Genomic DNA, 18,741 nt, shown 5'->3' on the forward strand with positions numbered 1-18,741 from the left:
ATAAATTGCACTTCCTCATTTACATGTGACCGGCTGAGATTGGAGACAGCCGATCACATGGGTAAAGAGCCATGTCATTGGCTCTTTACCAAGATCGGTGTCGCGCCGTGTCCTAGCAATACGGCTCGCGGCCACGATCGCCGCACTGCATGCCCCCGCGGGCGTGGGAGAGAGGCCGTTCTGGTGCACCATCATATGACGGTGTCCCAGAACAATAGCTGCACCGCTCTGCTGTCATTTGATGGTGGGCGGGCAGTAAGTGGTTAAACCGCTGTATGGTCTTGGCCACCGTGCTGCAGCTCAGTTTCTGGGTCTTGGCAATCTTCTTATAGCCTAGGCCAACTTACAGTGACCAGTATGAGAGAGTGAGAGCGATAACACCAAATTTAACACACATGCTCCCCATTCACAGCTGAGACCTTGTAACACTAACGAGTCACACGACACCGGGGAGGGAAAATGGCTAATTGGGCCCAATTTGGACATTTTCACTTAGTGGTGTACTCACTTTTGTTGCCAGCGGTTTAGACATTATTGGCTGTGTGTTGGGTTATTTTCAGGGGACAGCAAATTTACACTGTTATACAAGCTGTACACTCACTACTTTACATTGTAGCAAAGTGTCATTTCTTCAGTGTTGTCACATGAAAAGATATAACACAATATTTACATAAATGTAAGAGGTGTACTCACTTTTGTGAGATACTGTACATAGTTTAAAACATTTTTAATCCAAACAAGGCTAACCTAAGACCCACATGATATAACAGAGGACCGCGAAGAAAGAATTTAGAGATGTTATAAATCTCTACTAGCAAGGTCTTCAAAAGACTCCTAATGAGGACCCTGCTGTAAATGACCCTGTCGTAAACAAACAGTCTCAACATCTTAAGTTCTATTTCCATAACTCCAACAGTAATAGAGTTGCCTTTATAAAAAGCGGCCTCAATAATGGAGGAGAAGATACTATTTCATTAGACACCATACACGCCTATAAAGGAAAGTCCAGAAGGCTGATAATACACATTAGACCTCCTAGCAGCAACATACATCAGGAATGTTTCATATTTGATATCTAGCAAATGGTAATATTGCAAAATAATATGGTGGTTTTCAGATTGTGAAACCTTGTCAGATGAAAATATAGATGTATTTCATATAGTTGGCTTTAAAAGAGCAAAATTATTATTAATATTGGTACTTATATAGTGCCCTCAATTTACGCAGCGCTTTACATATATATTATACATTCACATCAGTCCCTGCCCTCATGGAGCTTACAATCTAAGGTGCCTAACTCATAATCTTTCAGAACTGAGGCCAATTTAGACAGGAGCCAATTAACCTACCAGCATGTCTTTAGAGTGCGGGAGGAAACTTGAGTACACAGCGGAAACCCACTCAGGCACAAGGAGAACAGCATTAAAAAAAAACACATTCTAGTAGGGTTGCACCAATGCCAATACCGAGTACTTGCACAAGTACTCAAACTCATGCAAATTGCTCCTGAAGCAGATACCTTTGCCGTGCGATTTAAGGCCCATACAAAATGAATGGGCTCAAATCGCACCGCGAAGAATTGCGAGTGATTTGAACAGGTATCCGGTGCAATTCCTGTCCAAATCACATGCGGTTTCCTGCACAGATCCTGTATGAACCAAGGCTTGTCATTGTTACTTTGAGGCTGAGGTTACAAAGGAGCGGTGCAGGAAACCTCCCTGCATGGCGGTTTCCACCATCTTTGGCTAACGATTCCACTGTGGACATCAGTGGCTGCAGCTTGGGCTCTTCCATGGCTCTCTCAGGGACTCTCTCCGCCCAGCCTCCAGCGGTTCCAGCCATCCACTGGACCTCCTCTCCATCCCTCCCGGTCTCGCTGTACCAGATTGCTGAATATCCAATGTCGGACAACAAAAAGCCGCTTCATGGGTCCGGAGATTTGAAATCCCCGCAGCTTTCTCTCCTCTCCTTGCAGCTCCGACAGTATGGGCTAGACGGCTTCTGATTGGTCAGCACCGTCTAATCACACTGAGTGATACATATAGTTTCTGGTCAAGATCAGAATTGCAATGGTGAACGTCTTGTGAAAGGTGCGCGTTTACGTTAGGCCCCTTTCACACAAGATGTCTAATTGGGTCCGCCTGTCCGTTTTTCATCTAGCTGATCCGTTTACATCCGACTACCCATAGAGCAGAGCAGGCTGTGTCTGTGTCTGCTCTGCATAGGCAGAGCAGACAAGGACCTGTCATCCTCCTAGTCCACTTAGCTCAGCACGGGATTAGGGACAAATATACAAATCCTTTCACAGGTCAAAAAGCATATATGGATTTTTTTTATGTATTTAGAGGTTTTAATCAGGGTGAATTGGATTTAAATCAAGTCAATTTAAATAGTGATTTAAATCAGTAGTAAAAAGACTTGATTTAAATCATATTTTTTAAAGAGCAACTGTCATCTCTGTCCCGCAGCGGCTCCTCCTCTGACCTGCTGTTGACTCCCCAACAGTACCATTCACTTTAATGGGACAGCTGGTGATGCGGCAGCAGGGCTGCTGTTAGAAATCACAGGGCCCCATACAACCTACCTGACAGGGTCCTCTTCCTGGCTGAAAGTGGCTGAGTACATAGATTTATCAGTCCCTTTCTTTGCAGCCTCAGCAGCACAGATAAATGAATAGGAAACACTCTCAGGCCTCCTGCTCATTCACAAACTGAAGCATAGTAAAAACAGTTTACTATGTTTCAGTGATAAATGGACACAGAAGTGATTGATACCAATCGCTCACTATGTTCATTCAGGAAAGGAAGCAGCTGGTAAGTTGCATATTTACCAGCCCCTTCCCCCCCTCTCTATCCTGAAGTATCTCCCTTTGTGCCCTCAGCAGCTGCCAGCAGGAGAGGGGAGGAGGGAATCCGGAGGTGCAGCAGGGGGAGAAGGACAAAGGGAGGGCCCGGAAAACAGATGGAAGGGGCACATGTGCTAGGACCAATCTCCCTACAGTGCAGCCAGAGGGAGAAAGAGGAAGAGAAGCTGGCAGCGCTGCAGGGGGAAGGTAGAAGAGGAACGGTGGGCGCAATAAGACAGTACAGTCGGCCTTCCTGCTCAGCAGGTGCCTGGGCCCCCTTTTGAACTGATGGTGTCGGGCCCAGTACAGGAGGGCTGGCTGTACTGCCTTAGCGGCCCTGTGCAGCAGTGACACAACAAGGTTGTGCCATGAATCATGATGGATCTTAAAAGGACAGGTGCTCTTTAAACATAAGGACTTTTTCTTGCTGGTAGTTAGAATCTTTAATATTTGCAAACAAAATGAAGGTTTCCCAATTAGAATAATAAGCTGTTAGGTTAGTAAAACAGCTATATCAGAACCAATTCAATCATACAGTTTGTAGTGTACATAGATTTGCAAAACAATGGGATAAAGGAATTTTCCTGAACTTTGTTTTATCTCATGGTTACTGTGAAATTGTATGAATGCATCAATGCAGTGCATGTTATCTCAGCTTGCAGAGTTTGGATTCATTGAATGAGTTTACCAAAAATGTAAATATTGCCGAATATACAGCCTCGTGCTACATTATTATATCATGGAGAATAAACGAAATATTAATTTATCTTAAATAGATTTTTATTCTAAAAAGCATTTTAAAATAAATTTGATAAAAAATAAAATAAAATAATACGAAGTAAAATAAATCCAATTTAATTTTTAAAAAAATCTGATTAAAAAAAAGAAAAAAAAATCTTTGATTTTTATCTACCCATTATTGGCATTATTATGATGAAATCTTGGTCTAATCCAGCGGTCTCCAAACTGCAAACCTTTTCTTGCCTTTACCAAACAATGGGGCAGAATTTCTTCCACCGACACCAGCAATGGGGCAGAATTTCTTCCACCGACACCAGCAATGGGGCAGAATTTCTTCCACCGACACCAGCAATGGGGCAGAATTTCTTCCACCGACACCAGCAATGGGGCAGAATTTCTTCCACCGACACCAACAATGGGGCAGAATTTCTTCCACCGACACCAACAATGGGGCAGAATTTCTTCCACCGACACCAACAATGGGGCAGAATTTCTTCCACCGACACCAACAATGGGGCAGAATTTCTTCCACCGACACCAACAATGGGGCAGAATTTCTACCATTGATACCAACGATGGGGCAGAATTTCTTCCATTGACGCCGAGGCAGAATTCCTTTCACTAACAGCAACGATGGGGCAGAATTCCTTTCACTAACAGCAACAATGGGGCAGAATTCCTTTCACTAACAGCAACGATGGGGCAGAATTCCTTTCACTGACACCAACAATGGGGCAGAATTCCTTTCATTGACAGCAACAATGGGGCAGAATTCCTTCCATTGACAGCAACAATGGGGCAGAATTCCTTCTATTGACACCAACAATGGGGCAGAATTCCTTCTATTGACACCAACAATGGGCCAGAATTCCTTCTATTGACACCAACAATGGGGCAGAATTCCTTCTATTGACACCAACAATGGGGCAGAATTCCTTCTATTGACAGCAACGATGGGGCAGAATTCCTTTCACTGACACCAACAATGGGGCAGAATTCCTTCCATTGACAGCAACAATGGGGCAGAATTACTTCCATTGACAGCAACAATGGGGCAGAATTCCTTCCATTGACAGCAACAATGGGGCAGAATTCCTTCTATTGACACCAACAATGGGGCAGAATTCCTTTCACTGACAGCAACGATGGGGCAGAATTCCTTCCATTGACCCCAACAATGGGGCAGAATTCCTTTCACTGATACCAACGAAGGGGCAGAATTCCTTCCATTGACACAAACGATTGGGCAGAATTCCTTCCATTGACACAAATGATTGGGCATAATTCCTTCCATTGACACCAACAATGGGGCAGAATTCCTTCCATTGACACCAACAATGGGGCAGAATTCCTTCCATTGACACCAACAATGGGGCAGAATTCCTTCCATTGACACCAACAATGGGGCAGAATTCATTCCATTGACACCAACAATGGGGCAGAATTCCTTCCATTGACACCAACAATGGGGCAGAATTCCTTCCATTGACACAAACGATGGGGCAGAATTCCTTCCATTGACACAAACGATGGGGCAGAATTCCTTCTATTGACAGCAACAATGGGGCAGAATTCCTTTCACCGAGAAGCAACGATGGGGCAGAATTATTTTCTTTTTTTTTTTTGCTCATTAAGATTTTTATTGAGATTTTCAAAAGATAACAAAAGAGTATGCTCACGCAGGAGCTCTGTCAGTAACAGGCAGAATTCTTTTCATTCATACCAAGGATGGGTCAAATTACTTCCATTGACACCAACGAAAGGGGCAGAATTGTTTACTTCCACTGGATGCCAGGACTTTTTCTACTCCCACTGGCCCTAGTCTGGCCCATCTAAAATCAGAAGGACAGTACACTGGCCCTTTGTTTAGAAAGTTTGGAGACCCCTGGTCTAAACCCTTGTCCAATGTGGTCTTTGGTGGTTTCTCCTTTTCTGGCATATCTCTGGCATATCACTACAGCATTTTGTGACACGTGGCTACCGTACTGCACTAAGCACTGCACAGCAATGTTAATACAAATCATCAAATAAAACAAGGCGGCAAAATAAATATCTGGTTTTCCCAGAGTGATTTGCTTCAATGTGTTCAATAACAGAACTGGAAAAACAAATGACAGAAAACAATTGTAAAGCTTGTTCCTGCTTGCAAGTATGAAAAACGCACAGAATACATATTTATGCTAATGCAGGCAAAGTACAAAATGAACACGGACAGTCATTGACAATGCGTAACACATCACAGCGATAAATCCATCACCGCACCTTTGTGAAATGACTGCAAAGAAATGCGTTTATTATTTTACTATGGCATCTTTGTACCCCAAATTACAGGTTTGTGATATACACATTAGTGGGGCAACAATAGCTGTTCTGATGTCTTTTTAGGAAGGTAATTATGTTTTGTTTTTACCACTGACAGTTCATTTTTTTTTTTTTTTATGACAAGCATTTGAAAGATCCATTGTCTTCATCAGGCTTAGCAGTACTGAGTAATGTTTTGTATATTTAATTGTTGTTTAAAAATACATATGAAAGAGATCAGCTTGGAGCGGTATTAGTGTCAGTTTACATATATGCGATGAGTGAACCCTGCGAATCCACTGCAGGTTCCTGCATCGCATTCAAATCGCAGGCAGTTCACACTGCCATATGAAAATCGCTGGGGGTGTCAATACAATGTTAACAACACCCCCAGATCAGTTCGCATATCACAGTGAAAACTGTCAGTTCGGACATGAATCGGATTGCATAGGTATGAACCACCATGCGATCCGATTCTGCTGCGGACCCCAAAAAAGGGTCCTGTGCGTGTTGTGTCTGAATGCCATGCGATTTCAGCCATACAATCTGTATGGCTGAATTTGCATCGCACAGACATCGCATGTGATTTTCAGAGCAGTGCACTCTGAATCGCATGCGATGTCTGTGATCGCACTGACGTGAAGCGGGACTTACGCGTAAAACCAAAATTGGAATATATTGCAGCTTACCAATCAATAAATGTAGTGGCTGCAATAGTTTTCTTTTCTTTGTCTCCCCCCTCCTCTGTTTTCATCTCGTGATCTGGCAAGTAACACACCTCCTGTATTAGTGAGACACCACTCTGGAGGAATGAGTGCAGGAGGCACAGCGGACAGCAGCATAGTCAGTCTGGGTGGGGAGGGGAGCGTTAAATATACTAGCAGATTTAAATACAAATAACAAATTGACGCCCACTCCAGCTCCTACTTTATAATCAGTTATAACAAACTAACGTTTTTTTTTCCTTTTGAGATAAAGGTTTTACATAAATAAAGAAAAGCTGCTCATTGTAAGTGTTCATGTTAAATGGTTTGTCTCATCCCTGTAATGGATACATTCTGCTGAAGAGCTTGTTCTTTTGAAAAACAACAGACCTACTGGTTGGATTATCAGATGAAAATAGAAGAAAGAAAGCCTAAAAAGGAAACGAATGCAGCCATTACATCTAAGAATTGGTAAGCTGCAATGTAATAAAATGTTTGCTTTCGGCTTTAATACCGCTTTAATTACTTAAGGTCTGTCTCGAGTGCTTTGTGTTGGAATTCCTTTTGTTCATCCTAGTGCCTGCTCTTGGTGGGTCATGGCTAGTGTTTGCGCTCGACTGGTTTGCAACCCTATTATGAAGAGCTCAATATGAGTGCTAATGAGATATTCAGGGGGGGGGGGGGGGTTACCAGAGATGTATAGTAACTAAGTAGAACTACTTCACTACTGTACTTAAGTACCGAAAGGTGGTATCTGTACTTTACTAGAGTAGAATTTTTTTCTCCTACTTCCACTTTTACTTCACTACATTTTTTCGATGATTTCAATACTTCTACTCCAATATTTTTTTTTTGTGCTGCATAGTTACTCGTTACAATTATAAAAATTACCACTGCCAGAACAGTAGATGGCAGGTTTCATGAAGCTCAAAACATGTGTATTATCAGCGCATACCAAAATAAATGCTACTGTATGTATAAATAAAAGCTGCATTTGAAATAATAAAAAACAATATGATGTTCAAACTTTTGACTTCTTTCTTTAATAACTACATAACACAGTACTTGTACTTTTACTTTCAGTACTTGAGTAGCAATTTTTTTTTCAAAACTACTGGTACTTTTACTTTCAGTACTTGAGTAGCAAAATTAAAAAAAAAAAAAATACTTGCAATACTTAAGTACAAAAAATGTTGAATACTTTAGTACTTCTACTCAAGTCACTTTTTGATCGAGCACTTCCACTTCTACTCAAGTCACTTTTTGATCGAGCACTTGTACTTTTACTCAAGTATGGGTTTTGAGTACTTTATACAACTCTGGGGGTTACTAAGCATTTGACGGGCAGTGGTTGCGACACGGTGGTGCAGGTCTTCGGGAGTTAAAAAAGGTGATGCTTGCTTAACGCACTCTGAAAAGCGTTCCACCACAGCTAAGGCAGGCCAACATACACGGTTCGAATCTCGGCCGGTTCAGCAGGATTCGAACAGTTAATGGGTAGGCTGAATGTACCAGGTTGATTGGTAATCAGTGTCTTTTTCCGGCGCCTCCCGCTGGCAAAAGACAATTGCTGATTCTCCTGTCAGCACTGTCTGTGTTGATGGGGAAATCATGCAAATTTCTTTCCTGCAACCCGTGGTTGCAGGAAAGAAATGTACACTGTGTATGGCCTGCCTTATTCTTCAGGCACTGTGCAGCCACTGCGTCCCAATAGACATGAATTGGACTGCTTGCGTGTGGACGCATGGAACACCTGTGCATCCCACGTGGGCAAAGGCGACCCTTTACATGGATGTACGCTTAAAGCAAAACTTTACCCATAAAAACTTGATGAAAAATAATGTTCTTTAGCAAGGAACAGACATTTCACATTAATAATTATGCTACCAAAATGAGTGTGTGCTGTAAATTGCCTCCAGCATTGCTCCTCTTTCTTCTTGCTGGAGGCCGCCATTTTGCTGAAGCCCAGAGTCCCAGCAGTAAATGATAAAGTGGAACTAAATCCATCGATTTACCGGTTTCAAAAAACAGTTACATTCCTGGAATGCTGGGATTGCTAACTGTCACATTTTCTTGTATCTTCAACAAAACTGTCAAACCATCAAATGACTGGTGTCCTAACTGATCACATATGCAGCATCATGGCAGATGCAGTTCAAACCAGAGGCAGCTTCCTTAGTTGTAAAGGATAGGAGGGTTTATTTTGGCTTAAAGCGGAGTTCCGCCCCCCCCCCTCCCAAAATTAAAAGTCAGCAGCTACACATACTGTAGCCGCTGACTTTTAATATTAGGACACTTACCTGTCCTGGAGTCCAGCGATGTCAGCATGTTTCCATCGGCTGTCGGGTACTCTCGCTGCCATTGCCGGTCAGGGAACCCGGCAGTGAAGCCTTGCGGCTTCACGGGCGGGTCCCTACTGCTCATGTGCGAAGCGCGCTGCGCATTCGGATTGGCTCGGTGGCGGAGGGTAGGAGGAGGGGTCCTCATTTTGCCGCGGCGCCGTTCCCGGAAGTGGGGAAGGGTACCTGTCAAAAACAGGTACCCGTTCCCCACTCCCCCCTGAAAGGTGCCAAACGTGGCACTGAAGGGGGGGGGGGGAGCAAACAAATGAGCGGAAGTTCCACATTTGGGTGGAACTCTGCTTTAAGGGCGGTCAGCAGATCGGCCTCTACAACTTCAACAGTGCCTGAAAATGGGGAGCAACTGAGCATGTGCAGAGCAGTGTGAGACAGTGTATTACTGGATCTTACCCCCCTTGCCGACCGCCAGCAGTACATATACTGCAGCAGGTCGGCTTTTCCCCGCGAAATGGCGTAACTGTACGTCGCCTCGTGGGACCGCTAGTGGGGGCACGCGCCCATTCGCCATGGAGGGGGGTGAATCAGCGGGTCCGGCAGCAGTGATTGCCGCCAGACACGCGCGATCGCTCCCCGAGGAGACAGACCAGAAGACTGCCATTGTAAACACGGCAGACCACTGTTCTGTCAGTAACGAACACAGGGATCCTGTGTTCCTCTTATTTAGGAACACAGGTCTCGGTGTTCATGCAGCAAGCCCACCCCCCACACACTTAGAAAGCACCCCCTAGGACACATTTAACCCTTTGGTCGCCCCTGATGTTAACCCTTTCCCTTTCAGTGTCATTAGTACAGTAACAGTGCATATTTTTAGCACTGATTACTGTCCTAATTTCACTGGTCCCCCCCCCCCCCAAAAGTGTCAAAAATGGCAGTTAGGTGTCATACAACTGTATGGCTGAATTTGCATTTGCACAGCCATTGCAAGTGATCTGCACAGCAATGCGATATCTGACATCGCATATGTATGAACCCAGGTTTAAGGTTCCTGAGGCATTTTGCAGGTATAAAAAAAGATGGAGGAATAACATCCTGAAAATGAAGCCTGTATGGTTCTTTTCTACTTTTGTAGTGCAAAGGTGGCTCCTTTGTGTTGTATGTCGCACTCCACCCAATGTTGACATGTTGCCGCCATCCACCTGCATACTTTCAAGCACAGGACACACAATACAGGTGAACTGAGGTGTCCTCAGAATAGGGCAGATTATCACAAACCAAATACTACACAGTCCTGGACAGATCATGAATAATGTGTGTGGAAAGCAAAAAAACATTTGTGGCCAGTCAGTTTTTTTTTTTTCTTGTCAGAGAGATTTCCCTTCAATTCAGGTCCAGGAGACAAAACAGGACGTGACAGAAAATCTCTCCAACGTGAGTGTAAGGGCCTAGACCAGGGGGTCTCCAAACTATGGCCCTCTAGTTGTTCAGGAACTACAATTCCCTTCATGCCTAGTCATGTCTGTGAATGTCAGAGTTTTACAATGCATCATGGGATGTGTAGTTCCGCAACAGCTGAGGGGCCGTAGTTTGGAGATCCCTGTCCTAGACCCTTCTAGGCCTCACGACATGCTTGTGTCTAAAGGACTTTTCTAAACACATAGAATCGCATGCAATGATTTTCAATGGTAGAATTTACACTGTGTGTTAGGTGTATTCAGTTTTCCTGTGTTCAGAATCCAGTGCGCCCAGCACAGATTGGATAATCTGAATGCATGCAAAACCTTGTTCACATTGGAGACGGGTTTGAAATCGTGCGGGTTTCAAACCCGCATTTCATTGCAATTCGGGGGCGATTTGAAAGACATCTCGCCAAAATTAGTGCAATTACTACTTTTGGAAATCGGTGCGGCCCGCAAAGTCAGCGTGCACTGATTCAAGCGGTGCCATTGCCAGCAATAGGCTGCGATTTGGCTTGCGATTTGACATGTCAAATCGCATGTCAAATCGCTCCGATGTAACCAGGGGCGTAATGGGAGTACATTTAAACACAGGAGGACTTGATGTAGGAAGTATACAGTTTGATTAGACTTTCCACATAATGTATCCTGTGTTTAACCACTTGATGACGGCCCTATAGCAGTTTTTACGTTTTACTTATAATTTACGTAAATATAAGTGATCTGGCTCTTCTGAGGAGCAGCTGCAAATGCATTCCACCGACAGCTCGCTCCTGCAGTGTATAATCAGTGGGGTACTTCAGACTTGATGTCTGCCGGCACCCACCGATCATCCTGCAGACACACAAAACGGCGGTCTGCCCAGGTAAACAAGGCAGATTGCCCTTTCTGACAGGAGGGAAGGCATAGATCCTGTGTCTCTGCAAGGCAGGGACATGGATCTATGTCTTCCCCTAGTAAAAGCAACTCCCACAGTTTAGTAAAACACAGGCTAGGCATACAGTTTGATCGCCCGCTGATGTTAACCCTTTCCCAGCCAGTGTCATTAGTACAGTGAAAGTGCGTATTTTTTAGCAGTGATCACTGTATTAGTGTCACTGGTCCCCAAAAAGCGTCAAAAAGTGTCAGTGTCCATATGTCTGCTGCAATATCGCAGTTCCACTATAAGTCCCTAAACGCTGCCATTACTAGCTATAAAATAAGTAAAATAAAATATACCACAGCTTGTAGACGCTATAACTTTTGTGCATACCAATCAATATACGCCTATTGGGATTTTATTTACCAAAAATATGTAGCAGAATACATTTTGGTCTAAATTGATGAAATTAGATTTTTTTACATTTTATTTAGAAATGTATTTTATAGCAGAAAGTAAAAATAAAATAAAAAATGTAATTCTATAGTATGTGATGAGAATACAAAGTAATCATGCATGAAATTAGGAAGTTATTACTGAATAAGCCTAAATGTAACACTTTCCCTGAAAACTGAAACATAAAAGTACTTCACACAACAGTAAGACCACATTTACAATAGAGATTCAGGCCGGTTTAAATTATAGCAGGAGAAATCTTCTGATTCCAGCTGCAGCTCTGAGCGGCTAGGTAGAGCCGCTGGCCCCATTCACAGTGGCATAGCGTGGGGGGCAGCCGGTGCGGTCGCCCCAGGTGCAACATTTACAGGGGCACAGACAGGGCTGGTGCCACCATAAAGAAACCCAGGCAGCACCCTTAGGGCAGCAGCATGGGGGGTGGGGGGATGCGGGGCAGTAAAATCCAACTCCCCAGCCACTTGCTGAGAACGGATCCAAGCACGAAGAGGGCAGAGCGGTGGGCAGATAACGATACCAAGTGTGCGCAGGCAGTGAGTGCCACTCTGTGGTGGTGGTGGTGGGGGGGGTGTAGGGGACAGGCTGGGAATGCTGGAGGAGGCTCCCCGCTGGTTGCCACCGGAAATCCTTCTGGAGATATGTGATATGTGATGTGTGATGGGGGAGTATCTGGGAAGGTGATCAAAGTGGTGGCATGGAGGGGGAGATCTGGGAGTGTGATAAGGGTGGGGGGGGGCGGGTATGTCATCAGAGTGGAGGAATGGGGGGGGGATCTGGGAGTGTGATAAGAGTGAGTATCTGGGGGGCGGGGGTGATCAGAGTGGCAGGATGGGGGGGGGAAATCGGGGGTGTGTGATCAGGGTGGGTATTGGGGGGGGGGTGTGATCAGAGAGGAGTGTGATCAGGGTGGGTATCGTGGGGGGGGGGGGGGTGGGGGTGATCAGAGTGGAGGGATGGGGATGGATCTGAAAGTCCACAGGTCATGGGGCGCAAATTACCTGCCTAGAGTTGCATAGTCTGCCTGCATGCAGCTCTAGCAGGATCTAAGCGCATGAACAATTTTCAAACATATACAGTCAGGTCCATAAATATTGGGACATCGACACAATTCTAATCTTTTTGGCTCTATACACCACCACAATGGATCTGAAATTAAACAAGATGTGCTTTAAAGCGGAGTTCCAGCCATTTACTCACCTGTCCAACGGTCCAGCGATGCGGCCGCCGGAAGCCTCGATCCTCTCCCTCGGCGCCGGCATCACTGCTGTGGGCACCCGGCTGTTACAGTTTGCGGCTTCACAGCCGGGTACCCACTGCGCATGCGCGAGTCGCGCTGCGCGCCGTGATTGGCCGGCAATCTTCTGGGACCTCTGACGTGTCCCAGAAGATTGCAGGGAGGGAGGGGGAGAGGAGAACTTCCGCTCAGGGCGCCGCGGCGCTCCGAGCGGAAGTGGGAGCGGGTACCTGTCAAAACTAGGTACCCGCTCCCCCCCCCCAAAAAATGACATGCCAAATGTGGCATGTCGGGGGGTCAGGACTCCCTAAAGCGGAAGTTCCACTTTTGGGTGGAACTCCGCTTTAACTGCAGACTTTCAGCTTTAATTTGAGAGTATTTAAATCCAAATCAGGTGAACGGTGTAGGAATTACAGCAGTTTGTATATGTGCCTCCCACTTTTTAAGTAACCAAAAGTAATGGGACAGATAAACAATCATATATCAAACTTTCACTTTTTAATACTTGGTTGCAAACCCTTTGCAGTCAATTACAGCCTGAAGTCTGGAACGCATAGACATCACCAGACGCTGGGTTTCATCCCTGGTGATGCTCTGCCAGGCCTCTACTGCAACTGTCTTCAGTTCCTGCTTGTTCTTGGGACATTTTCCCTTCAGTTTTGTCTTCAGCAAGTGAAATGCATGCTCAATCGGATTCAGGTCAGGTGATTGACTTGGTCATTGCATAACATTCCACTTCTTTCCCTTAAAAAACTCTTTGGTTGCTTTCGCAGTATGCTTCGGGTCATTGTCCATCTGCACTGTGAAGCGCCGTCCAATGAGTTCTGAAGCATTTGGCTGAATATGAGCAGATAATTTTGCCCGAAACACTTCAGAATTCCTCCTGCTGCTTTTGTCAGCAGTCACATCATCAATAAATACAAGAGAACCAGTTCCATTGGCAGCCATACATGCCCACGCCATGACACTACCACCACCATGCTTCACTGATGAGGTGGTATGCTTTGGATCATGAGCAGTTCCTTTCCTTCTCCATACTCTTCTCTTTCCATCACTCTATTACAAGTTGATCTTGGTCTCATCTGTCCATAGGATGTTGTTCCAGAACTGTGAAGGCTTTTTTAGATGTTGTTTGGCAAACTCTAATCTGGCCTTCTTGTTTTTGAGGCTCACCAATGGTTTACATCTTGTGGTGAACCCTCTGTATTCACTCTGGTGAAGTCTTCTCTTGATTGTTGACTTTGACACACATACACCTACACACACCTACCTCCTGGAGAGTGATCTTGATCCGGCCAACTGTTGTGAAGGGTGTTTTCTTCACCAGGGAAAGAATTCTTCGGTCATCCACCACAGTTGTTTTCCGTGGTCTTCCGGGTCATTTGGTGTTGCTGAGCTCACCGGTGCATTCTTTCTTTTTAAGGATGTTCCAAACAATTGATTTGGCCACACCTAATGTTTTTGCTATCTCTCTGATGAGTTTGTTTTGTTTTTTCAGCCTAATGATGGCTTGCTTCACTGATAGTGACAGCTCTTTGGATCTCATATTGAGAGTTGACAACAACAGATTCCAAATGCAAATAGCACACTTGAAATGGACTCTGGACCTTTTATCTACTCCTTGTAAATGGGATAATGAGGGAATAACACACACCTCGCCATGGAACAACTGAGCAGCCAATTGTCCCATTACTTTTGGTCCCTTAAAAAGAGGGAGGCCCATATACAAACTGTTGTAATTCCTGCACCATTCACCTGATTTGGATGTAAATACCCTCAAATTAAAGCTAAAAGTCTGAAGTTAAAGCACATCTTGTTTGTTTCATTTCACATCCATTGTGGTGGTGTAAAGAGCCAAAAAGATTAGAATTGTGTCAATGTCCCAATATTTATGGACCTGACTGTACCCTGGTTTGTAGATATTATAACTTTCACATAAACCAATCATTATACACTATTTGGGATTTTTCACCAAAGACATGTAGCAGATAACATGTTTGCCTAAATTTATGAAGAAATTTGATTTTATTGGAGGTTTTATAACAGAAAGTAGAAAATATTTTTTTTTTTTCAAAATGTTCAGGATTTTGTTTATATAGCAAAAAAATAAAAAAAAAACAGTAGTGATCAAATATCACCAAAAGAAAGCTCTATTTGTATGAAAAAAATAATATACATTTTATTTGTGTACAGTGTTGCATGACCGCACAATTACCAGTTAAAGTAGCCTGGTCAGGAAGGGGGTAAAACCTTCCAGGGGTCAAGTGGTTAAGGGGAGTGCAATATAAAGAGTTAAAACAGGCAGCAAGAAGGTGACAGAATACCTCCTCCTCATCTGTCAAACGATCTGACCTCAGATTGCTTTTCAGAGGCATGGCAGTGACAGGCACAAGTAACTGTGGCCTTAGGGATATTTTCGGGGGGCAGAGTGAAGCTCCCCTTTAAGGGCTCCCTTTCACCAGCGGGGGGTCACTTTCCAGGTGGCCAAGCTGCCTCCTTGCTTGGATGTTTTAACCCCTAAAAACCCGAACCACTGCTCTTGGTTGTGGAACAGGTTGCAGATGAATGAGTCACATTGAGCAGGTGTCACTACTCACCATACATGATGGGGGATCAGATTTGAAACTGCAGCATTGGAATACCCCGATCCGCTGCCTTTGTGGCTTAAGAGTGAGCAGTAAAAACGTGGCTCAGCCGTGTGTTTTTAATGCCAAGTGTTAACAAAGCCTAAAAGAGATCGTAGAATCTGGTTGTATGGTGTATGGCCATTTTACTGGAGATTATACCATCAGATTGCACAACAGGTACAGTACAGTGTTGGATATGACAGCTGATCATCTACAGAGCTGCATTTCGATCAGTGGTGTCATATCATGCAGTACATGGACAGCACAGTATACAGTCAGTGCAGTACTTGGTGAGAAGAGTATACAGACAATGCAGTATACAGGCAGTACAGTGAGTGTAGTAGGTGGCCAGTGCAGTATACAGTAAGTGTAGTATATGGACAGTGCAGTATACAGTAAGTGTAGTATATGGACAGTGCAGTATACAGCAAGTGTAGTAGGTGGACAGTGCAGTATATGGTAAGTGCAATACATGGACAGCACATTGTACAGTGAGTGCAGTATGTGAACATTGCAGTGTATGGACATTGCAGTATACAGAGAGTGCAGTATGGGGTCAGTACAGTACATGGACAGTGCAGTATACAGTGAGTGCAATAGGTGCACAGTGCAGTATACGATGAGTACAGTATATGGACAGTGCAGTATACAGTGATTGCAGTAGGGGGACAGTGCAGTATATGGTGAGTGCAGTATATGGACAGTGCAATACATGGACAGCACAGCATACAGTGAGTGCAGTTGGTGGACAGCGCAGTATACAGTGAGTGCAGTTGGTGGACAGCGCAGTATACAGTGAGTGCAGTTGGTGGACAGCGCAGTATACAGTGAGTGCAGTTGGTGGACAGCGCAGTATACAGTGAGTGCAGTAGGTGGACAGCGCAGTATACAGTGAGTGCAGTAGGTGGACAGCGCAGTATACAGTGAGTGCAGTTGGTGGACAGCGCAGTATACAGTGAGTGCAGTAGGTGGACAGCGCAGCATACAGTGAGTGCAGTAGATGGACAGCGCAGCATACAGTGAGTGCAGTTGGTGGACAGCGCAGTATACAGTGAGTGCAGTTGGTGGACAGCGCAGCATACAGTGAGTGTAGTAGGTGGACAGTGCAGTATACGGTAAGTAGAGTATACGGACAGTGCAGTATATGGACAGTGCAGTATACGGTAAGTAGAGTATACGGACAGAGCAGTATGTGGACAGTACAGGAGTATACGGACAGTGCAGTATACGGTAAGTACAGTATATGGACAGTGCAGTGGGTGCCCAGTGCAGTATACGGTAAGTACAGTATACAGACAGTGCAGTATGTGGACAGAGCAGTATACGGTAAGTACAGTATATGGATAGCGCAGTATACGGTAAGTACAGTAGGTGGACAGTGCAGTATACGGTAAGTACAGTATATGGAAAGTACAGTATGTGGACAGTGCAGTATACGGTAAGTACAGTAGGTGGACAGTGCAGTATACGGTAAGTACAGTATGTGGACAGAGCAGTATACGGTAAGTACAGTAGGTGGACAGTGCAGTATACGGTAAGTACAGTAGGTGGACAGTGCAGTATACGGTAAGTACAGTATATGGACAGTGCAGTAGGTGAACAGTGCAGTATACGGTAAGTACAGTATGTGGACAGAGCAGTATACGGTAAGTACAGTAGGTGGACAGTGCAGTATACGGTAAGTACAGTAGGTGGACAGTGCAGTATACGGTAAGTACAGTATATGGACAGTGCAGTAGGTGAACAGTGCAGTATACGGTAAGTACAGTATATGGACAGAGCAGTATACGGTAAGTACAGTATACGGACAGAGCAGTAGGTGGACAGTGCAGTATACGGTAAGTACAGTATGTGGACAGTGCAGTATACGGTAAGTACAGTATATGGACAGTGCAGTAGGTGGACAGTGCAGTATACGATAAGTACAGTATATGGACAGTGCAGTATACGATAAGTACAGTATATGGACAGTGCAGTATACGATAAGTACAGTATATGGACAGAGCAGTAGGTGGACAGTGCAGTATACGGTAAGTACAGTATACGGACAGTGCAGTATACGATAAGTACAGTATATGGACAGTGCAGTATACGGTAAGTACAGTAGGTGGACAGTGCAGTATACGGTAAGTACAGTATATGGACAGTGCAGTATACGGTAAGTACGGTATGTGGACAGTGCAGTATACGGTAAGTACAGTAGGTGGACAGTGCAGTATACGGTAAGTACAGTATATGGACAGTGTAGTATACGGTAAGTACAGTATATGGACAGTGTAGTATACGGTAAGTACTCACTCAGAGTGGTCCCAGTCCCAGACTCGAATAGCAGGCAGTCCTCCCTGTGGCGGGACTCCAGTAGCAGGCTGTAGGGATCATGTTTAATGAGGATCCGGATTCCTTTGCTCAGAGCCATAGCGGAGCTGTCAGAGATGTCAGTGATCGTCCCATGGATCCCATCACATCACCATTGTCCATCCATAGCGGTCACATGATCAGCCCTCCATGCAGACAGACAGATCGCACTCCAGGCTCGGTTGGTGTCACTGACCCGGTGTCCCCAGCTGACTTTCCTTCCTATATCCCTCTGCTCCAGCTGTGTCCATCCCGGGGAAGTCTTCTACTCCATGTAATGCTCCGCACCCCCCGATCCCTCCACATTCCACTCTCACCCCTGCCTGGGAATTTACTTTTTTTCCTGCCTTCTGCGCTGACTCCTCCTTACAGCCTGCCCAGGTCATACACTGCCTCCTGGTGGACACCGGCCGGCATTGCAAGAGGCGCCTAGAAGAGGCTACAAACCTCCTACAGAAGGATCCAGCCAAGGTTGGGTTCAGAGTCAGATATCATCATGCTGCACCTGAACAGTCACACCTTTATTTATACAATCAGAGCCTACCCTTAGGAGCTTACAGTCTAAGCTTCCTATCTTACATGCAGACATTAAAGTGATTGTAAAGGGAGAAGTTTTTTTTTTTAATATTTTTTTTAACCATTTCAGCTCCAGAAGGTTTACCCCTCTTGGTGACCAGACCATTTTTTGTGATACGGCACTGCGTTACTTTAACTGACAATTGCGCAGTTGTGCAACGCTGTACCCAAATAAAATGAATGTCCTTTTTTCCTACAAATACAACTTTCTTTTGGTGGTATTTGATCACCTCTGCTGGTTTTATTTTTTGCCTTATAAACCTAACAAATG

General features: G+C 44.7%; 1 protein-coding gene across 1 annotated transcript in view; it reads right to left on the reverse strand.

Moving 5' to 3' along the window:
• SYNJ2 (synaptojanin 2) overlaps positions 1-18,030 on the reverse strand; it is a 251,838-nt gene extending 233,808 nt beyond the window's left edge. The window contains exon 1 of the mRNA XM_082249743.1: positions 17,838-18,030. Coding sequence (XP_082105869.1) covers positions 17,838-17,955 — 118 coding nt within the window. The 5' untranslated portion in view covers positions 17,956-18,030. The remainder of the gene's footprint in view (positions 1-17,837) is intronic.
• Positions 18,031-18,741: the final 711 nt, after the last annotated feature.

The sequence above is a fragment of the Pelophylax lessonae genome, assembly GCF_965119305.1.
Source record: "Pelophylax lessonae genome assembly, chromosome: 3".
NCBI classification, from domain to species: Eukaryota; Metazoa; Chordata; class Amphibia; order Anura; family Ranidae; genus Pelophylax; species Pelophylax lessonae.